This window comes from Heterodontus francisci, chromosome 11 (assembly GCF_036365525.1).
Source record: "Heterodontus francisci isolate sHetFra1 chromosome 11, sHetFra1.hap1, whole genome shotgun sequence".
Classification (NCBI taxonomy): Eukaryota; Metazoa; Chordata; class Chondrichthyes; order Heterodontiformes; family Heterodontidae; genus Heterodontus; species Heterodontus francisci.
The window spans coordinates 42,749,572-42,757,991 of NC_090381.1; the positions used below are offsets into that span (position 1 = coordinate 42,749,572).

The 8,420-nt window shown below is 40.5% G+C and overlaps 1 protein-coding gene across 1 annotated transcript; it reads left to right on the forward strand.

Annotated features, from left to right (window-relative positions):
* The first annotated feature begins 1,037 nt into the window (after positions 1-1,037).
* Positions 1,038-3,348, forward strand: otos (otospiralin). The gene is made up of 4 exons (XM_068041411.1): positions 1,038-1,212; positions 1,406-1,468; positions 1,727-1,753; positions 2,782-3,348. Exons 2-4 carry the CDS (start codon positions 1,411-1,413, stop codon positions 2,997-2,999), a joined length of 303 nt encoding a protein of 100 aa, XP_067897512.1. The 5' UTR covers positions 1,038-1,212; positions 1,406-1,410; the 3' UTR covers positions 3,000-3,348.
* The last annotated feature ends 5,072 nt before the right edge of the window (positions 3,349-8,420 follow it).

The window sequence follows — 8,420 nt, forward strand, 5'->3', positions numbered from 1 at the left end:
TGGCAAGTCATGCTGCAGCTGTACAGAACCTTAGTTAGGCCACACTTAGAATCTTGCGTACAATTCTGGTTGCCACACTACCAGCAGGACGTGGAGGCGTTGGAGAGGGTACAGAAGAGGTTTACCAGGATGTTGCCTGGTCTGGAGGGCATTAGCTATGAGGAGAGGTTGGATAAACTCGGATTGTTTTCACTGGAACGACGGAGGTGGAGGGGTGACATGATAGAGGTTTACAAAGTTATGAGTGGCATTGACAGAGTGGATAGTCAGAAGCTTTTTCCCAGGGTGGAAGAGTCAGTTACTAGGGGACATAGGTTTAAGGTGCGAGGGGCCAAGTTTAGAGGGGATGTGCGAGGCAAGTTCTTTACACAGAGGGTGGTGAGTGCCTGGAACTTGCTGCCGGGGGAGGTGGTGGAAGCAGGTACGATAGCGACGTTTAAGAGGCATCTTGACAAATACATGAATAGGATGGGAATAGAGGGATACGGTCCCCGGAAGTGCAGAAGGTTTTAGTTTAGGCAGGCGTCAAGATCAGCGCAGGCTTGGAGGGCCGAATGGCCTGTTCCTGTGCTGTACTGTTCTTTGTTCTCTTCATCCAATCTTTCTTTCCGTTGTTTTATTTATCTTTCTATATCTGATTTGGCGTTGAATTCACCCATTCTAATTCACTCCTCTTCTCAGTCCTTCCTGTGTGTATTTCTCAATCCTTAACTCTCATCTATTAAGGAGATAGAATATTGATCCCACCATTCACCAAGGTCCCAGATGTCCTGTTGTCCTCATTGTGCTGTTATCAGCTCACACTTCCAAAAATATTTTGGGCAAAAAATTTTAATATATAAACGTACATGAATAATTCTAATTAATGGGGCACACTGTGAGAAGCCCTGCTCCAGCAAAATCTGGGCCATTAAATTAATTCAAATTCAACTTCTCCTTATAAATGTACCTTTTCAGCTTTAACTTAAGAGGGCGCTGTTGGATATAAAACAAACTGGGCCGTTCGCAAATTGCAGCAGATCTAAACTTCTTCAAGAAAGAGCATATTATAAAAATCTTTGAGTCAGAGAAATGACGTTTATTTCCTCTAATTCAGCCCGAGCCAATTTAAACATTTTGTCTCACAGCTAGCCAGGGACGCATTCAAGGTCTGAAGCTAAATTTTAGTTCTAAACCTTTCGTTTTCAATCACTGCAATCCCTTACTAAAACCGTAAGTATCAAAACATTATTTGGAAGTCTTTAAGTGTAAATTAAAGCTTGGATCAGTAAATAAAATGTGATTTCATTTAATACTTGCAAATCTATCTGCACACCCTATAAAAAGTCTAAAACGTAACCAGTGCTAAATATTTGGAGATGCTGGGATTGATTGGATGTCTAATTATTATTCCTTTTTTTAATAGTCAAAATGAAGTGGTTTGTCTGTATTGGGCTGTTTATATTTCTCATCTTGAACATGCTAACTGGTAAGTTTAATAAAATTTATTTCAGAAACTTCTTTTAACTTCAAAGTTGCTGTAAGCTTGAAAAGTTAATATTACTTTTTAAAATGCTTAATCATTATTCTAAGCTGGTTATATTAATTTTGTTTAGTAATCTGGATGAATCTTGAAATGCCATGTTGGCATTACTCAAGTGAAGTGTTCTATTTCAGGGCTATGAAAAGCCCTTTTGTGAGTTGTTCGGGTCTGAATCTGATCACTTCTCCATTTATTTATTTGCAGATGCCAGTGTGATCCGACAGTCAGATGGTAAAAAATATTTTTTGACATTCTTGCAATAAAAGCTTACCAGCACCAGGAATATATAAAAAAAAGCTTTAATTTATTCCAGCAAATTTTTCCATTGCATGATTTACGTTTACATTTGATGTAATTATCCCAGTGTAAGCATCAAATTTGAAATTGATGCATCGAATTATTTAAGTATCATCAGGTAGAAAATAGAATTAAACAGAAAGAATATGATTCACATCCAAGAAAGATAAATTTAATATGCTTTGGATTTGGGGGGAAATTAATTGTTTAAACTTCAGAAGAAAGCTTGAAGCAGAGTATTTAATGAGTACAAATGGGCATTCGTACAGGAAATACTTAGATCACTGCATGGACAGAGGGAACATGACAGGCAATAAAATATAAATAGTGGTTGAAGTAACATGTCAAGTAATATTTCTGTGGTAATGCTCTTATAAAATAGTTACATTGTGGGTGTACACAATCATACAATTAAAACATAATTATAATGTAATATAGTGTGGGTTTTTCATCAAGTCCTAATTGGAAAAAAAAATAGTAGCTGGATACAATTAATGTTAATTTTCATAGTAGTAAAAGCTAAGGAATATCTATATGTTAATGAAATAACAATGATATATTGATATTAAAATGCATGATATTCTAATTTAATTACCAATATAAGGAAATGCTATGTATTTATAGATTATTGAATACCCATACATGATTTAGATTATCAATGTACCTGTATTACATTTGTATTATTATATGTGAAGTTTATAGGAATTAATGTACCTGTGTATCCAAAATCTTTTTATTGGTAATAGTACGAGAATGATACTATATTAATATACCCATGTTATATTCATATTATTCTGCAGGTTGTATGCAGGAATCAGTTTCTGTGAATTGCATTTGTATTGCTACTTCCGCAGTATACAGGAGGCAGGATGCTTATATTATCAAATATTTGTACTAACAAGCACACCCATTGTATTCTTGTGTCAGAAGCACCCACTTATGGATTTTTATTACTTATTTAGCTCACCATGTGGAAAAACGAAGCCCGCCATACTGGCCTTACTCCACTACCGATTTCTGGAGATATGTGGAGTATTTCCGAAGCATTGGAGACTACGAAAGAATCCAGCAGCTGGCGCATACCTTCTATGCTCATTTCCCTCTAGGGAATACTATGGGCTATGACACTCCAGAACAACCAGAAATACAAGTTGAGATTGCAAAGGAGGAAACCGAGTAGGGAAGAAAAGATACAAAGAAACCCAGTTGGTTTAACATCTTAAACAAATAGAATTACAGTGAACTGCATTAGAACAAAATTATCATAACATTATAATCTGCCTCATCTATCTGTTGCATCTATGTAGCACTCTAATTGTATGACTCCTTATATATAATCATGTTACAGAATTTGCTTGTATTGTATTAAAAGCTTTTCTCATAGTATGCATCCTCACTTTATTTTGGAAAGAAATGGTCTGTTCTAACCTTTGTGATTTAAATTGTATTTTTAATGTATTGGGTGTTGTAACATTTAATAATTTATCTGAATTATTCAAAGGGGCCCTATTTCTTGTCAAACATACAATTTCATAAATTCAGAATCTACAAGCCAGTGTGCGTAGACTGATTTATTTCTAAATAACTAGTTGTATTAAAACACAAGTGTTTAATGAATGGGTGTAACTACATATTTTATAAAAATGTAACCTCAATGCTATATTTCACTGCTTTAAATAGAGGGATATTGTTCCTTTAATTACATAGTACTGTACTTAATTCACTAGAGAATGACAATTTGTATTTAGTGATACATGGAACTATACCACAGCTATAAAACAAGCCGATCAAATTGTAAATATATGAAAAAGCATTTAGAATCTACATGCCACATTTCTTGAAATCTGTGAACCAACCACTGTATAATTTAATTGGATAACTCTTCCCATGATTAAATGCTATTGAAAAGCATATTTTGTTCATATATATATATATATAAATAAATAGATATTCTAGTGTCTAGAAGTCTAAAGAAAGCCTGTAGTTTAACAGTGATCTGCTGAACTGTGAATCCAAAGCAAAAACCACATAATTTATTGTAAAATTCCCTAAATTCAGACTGACCTAATACTGTCAGATTTCCTCTGTCCCTTGTAAGCTCCTAATAATTTATATCATGGAAATCACAGTCATTGTTACATTGGTCTGACTTTTCCTGGGCCGGTGGAGAGGGGGTTGGAGGCGGGGTGTAGGGGTGGGGGTGCTGGCAAAATTGGGGGGAGTTACATCGTGACAGCTCCCTGATGCATTCCTGCCTCTGGAGAAACTTCCCGGGGTGGTCGAGGAAGAAAGTTGGCAGCCCACTCCAATGAGGCAGGCAGCCAATTAGGCCACTTAAAGGTTCAATTAGGGTCATTTTCTGATTGAAATAGGATCTTCCCTCTGTTGGAGCATTCCCCCCCCCCCCCCCCCCCCACCCCTCCATGTGTGGAGTCTGCCAGCTCTCTAGAGGTGGCCTCCAGCAGCATGCCAGAGGAGTCATTGCCACCTCCTTTAATTCCCCCCTGTCCCAGAGCTGCGGGAATCAGCAGGCCACAAGTGCTGCTACAGGCCATCCAGTGGAGGGGGGGGGGTGTGTGGTGGGGGTCACCTTCCACAATAATGGCCTGGAAACTGTGGCCACAGTTTTAACAATTTTAGAAGTCTTCAGAAATGCCCTCATGGTCTCCCACCTACATTGGCAGTGCCCACCTATCCTGGTGGGGGTTGCCGGTCACAGGACCTCGGTGCTCCGATTGGCTTTCCCATTTGCGAGCCAGCAAACTGTCCCTAATTGGATGGGGCTCCCGAAGGTGGCATGTTAATTGGACGCCTCTGGGAAGATCACACAGGCAGGTGGGACTCAGACACCATCGGGGATATGGTCCTGGCATTGGGGTCCTGATGGCTACTGGAAAATTCAGCCCATTGTTTCTTCTCATAAGATGAGGCACTGGTCAAATTCTCTACCAGATTGCCTAGATATAATTGATTTATTTAACTAGGTTTCTAAATTTCATCAAAGGTGATTAACAAAAATGAATTGTATTTACATAAAATTTTATTGAAGGTAAAAAGTGAAAAAAAAAATGTCATCCCTGATTCATCATCATGGGCTACCTAAACATTTTCACCAGACAGTACATTGTGATTTTTCAAACAGGCATCCAAAGAGTAACAAGAAGAAAGAGCCTCAAATATTTGGCTCTTCCACTGCATTGCTTTGCTACAATTCCAGTGGGAGTGTGATACAAATAGATCAAGACACAGATGCACTGTGTCTCTCCACGTCCCCATCTGACCCTAGGACTTGCAATAGGGAGACCATCCATCGATCCCTTACAGGGCCAGTGGCATAGGAAGAGGCAGGGTCAGATATGGAGATTTGGGAGTTTCCATGTCCCCGGCCTAGGAGCAGATCAGGAGAAGATTTTTGGCTCGCCTGCCCAGTGAGAAGCAGTGTACCAGCTCACCCAAAGGTTCCTGTGGTACCCAATGAAGAGTTCAGGCCAGGCTTGAAGAGAAAGTAAGCCAATATGTGGTCCCTTAGAAAGGAGGCCACTAGGGGCACTCATACATTTTGTCTGAGAGGAGGTGACACCTTCTCATCCCTGACCAGAGAAGAAAACTTTACCATATTTTATGGCTTGAGGCCTGAAAGGCAACCTGAGATATGGATGCTTGAACAAAGTATCTAAATGGATGACCACTTCCTGATCCTACATTATGTGTATTAATCTGATGCTGCAAGATTGGATGGGGTCAGTACACTAAATGGTCAGCAATTGTTAATAAATTACTGCCTAAAATTGGATGTCCTGTTGGAAAAATCTATTCCATAGTTGTGAACTTGAATAATCTTTAAAGGATGTAAAATACAGCTTTACAAACATTTCCCAATAAAATTCTACTGTGGTTAATTTTCTAAGTTTTGTAAATTTTTGTGCACATCAAGATGATGAATGTCAATGATGAGGAATGAATCATTTTTGGAAAAGCAAGGCATTCATTCCCGCTAGACTTTTAAATGGAAAGCCATAGTACACTCAGATCTTCAAAGGACTTCAATCTCACCTGATTGCAATCAGACCATGTCTTCCCACCCCTATACTTGTACTTCCGTAGTGCCTCAGGGTCAATGCTAGGACCTCTCCTCTTCCTATTGTCCCTTGGCAACATCATCTGCAGACATAGCGTCAGCATCCACATGTATGCTGGTGACACTCAGCTCTACCTCTCCCCAGCCTGTCTTGAGCCCATCCACTGCCTCTCTGTTGTCAGACTGCTGGTTGAAAATTCAGTATTGGATGAGTTGCAATTTCCACCAGCATCTCAAATCATCCTGCATTCTCTCACCAAGGTTTGCAAGCAAGGGCATGGCTACTTATGTACCTGAGAACTTGAGAAAGTAGCATGGCTGTATCTCAGTGCACAGATGAGTAGGGGGAACTTGTGTTGACAGAGGAGCTGCAAGGTCCTGCTGGCAGGTCGGCCTGCAAAATGGCTCTTCTACTCGAGGCTTATAATGTTGCAAAGAATAGTAACAAGTCTGAAGATTGGGAATGTTTTAGAAACCAGCAAAGGGTCACCAAAAAGTTGGTAAAAAGGGAAAAATAGAATATGAGAGTAAACTAGCCAGGAATATAAATACAGATTGTAAGAGCTTTTACAAGTATATAAAAAGGAATAGAGGATCTCAAGTGATCCCTCAGGAACAGAGACAGGAGAAATTATCATGCAGAATGAAGAAATGGCAGAGACATTGAACAAATATTTTGTGTCTGGCTTCACTGTAGAAGACACAAATTACATACCAGAAATAGAGGGTAACCTAGGGGCTAATAAGAGTGAGGAAATTAAGATAATTAACATAGGTAGAGAAAAAGTACTGGAGAAACTCAAGGGACTAAAATCTAACAAATCTTTAGGACCTGATGGCCTCCATCCTAGGATCCTAAAAGAGATAGATGCAGAGATAGTGGATGCGTTGGCTATGATTTTTCAAAATCCCATAGATTCCATAGTGGATTGGAAGTTAGCAAATGTAACACCACTATTCAAGAAAGGAGGTAGTGAGAAAACAGGAGAACTACAGGCCAGTTAGCCTAAACTCAATCACTGGGAAAGTGAACAAATAACAAAGAACAAAGAACAGTACAGCACAGGAACAGGCAATTCGGCCCTCCAAGCCTGCGCCGATCTAGATGCCTGTCTAAACTAAAACCTTCTGCACTTCCGGGGTCTGTATCCCTCTATACCCATCCTATTCATGTATTTGTCAAGATGCCTCTTAAACGTCGCTATCGTACCTGCTACCACCAACTCCCCCGGCAGCAAGTTCCAGGCACTCACCACCCTCTGTGTAAAGAACTTGCCTCGCACATCCCCTCTAAACTTTACCCCTCGCACCTTAAACCTATGTCCCCTAGTAACTGACTCTTCCACCCTGGGAAAACGCTTCTGCCTATCCACTCTGTCCATGCCACTCATAACTTTGTAAACCATTATCATGTCGCCCCTCCACCTCCGTCGTTCCAGTGAAAACAATCCGAGTTTATCCAACCTCTCCTCATAGCTAATACGCTCCAGACCAGGCAACATCCTGGTAAACCTCTTCTGTACCCTCTACATAGCCTCCACATCCTTCTGGTAGTGTGGCGACCAGAATTGTACGCAATATTCTAAGTGTGACCTAACTAAAGTTCTGTACAGCTGCAGCATGACTTGCCAATTTTTATACTCTATACCCCGACAGATGAAGGCAAGCATGCCGTATGCCTTCTTGACTACCTTATCCACCTGCGTTGCCACTTTCAGTGATCTGTGGACCTGTACGCCCAGATCTCTCTGCCTGTCAATATTCCTAAGGGTTCTGCCATTCACTGTACACCTCCCACCTGTATCAGACCTTCCAAAATGCATTATCTCACATTTGTCCGGATTAAACTCCATCTGCCATTTCTCCGCCCAAGTCTCCAACCGATCTATATCCTGCTGTATCCTCTGACAATCCTCATCACTATCCGCAACTCCACCAACCTTTGTGTCCTCCGCAAACTTGCTAAACAGACCATCTACATTTTCCTCCAAATCATTTATATATAATATAAACAGCAAAGGTCCCAGCACTGATCCCTGTGGTACACAACTAGTCACAGCCCTCCATTCGGAAAAGCACCCTTCCACTGCTACCCTCTGTCTTCTATGACTGAGCCAGTTCTGTATCCATCTTGCCAACTCACCTCTGATCCTGTGTGACTTCACCTTTTGCACCAGTCTGCCATGAGGGGCCTTGTCAAAGGCTTTACTGAAGTCCATATAGACAACATCCACTGCCCTTCCTTCATCAATCATCTTCGTTACTTCCTCAAAAAACTTGATCACGTTAGTGAGACACGACCTCCCCTTCACAAAACCATACTGCCTCTCGCTAATAAGTTCATTTGTTTCCAAATGGGAGTAAATCCTGTCCCGAAGAATCCTCTCCAATAATTTTCCTACCACTGACGTAAGGCTCACCGGCCTATAATTTCCTGGATTATCCTTGCTACCCTTCTTAATCAAAGGAACAACATTGTCTATTCTCCAGTCCTCTGGGACCTCACCTGTAGCCAATGAGGAT

Bases quoted from the DNA above. Each gene is read 5' to 3' on its own strand.
- otos (XM_068041411.1), top strand. From the start codon at position 1,411: ATGAAGTGGTTTGTCTGTATTGGGCTGTTTATATTTCTCATCTTGAAC. The intron at 1,469-1,726 runs GTAAGTTTAATA...ATTTATTTGCAG, and splicing joins CATCTTGAACATGCTAACTG to ATGCCAGTGTGATCCGACAG. The intron at 1,754-2,781 runs GTAAAAAATATT...TTACTTATTTAG, and splicing joins TGTGATCCGACAGTCAGATG to CTCACCATGTGGAAAAACGA.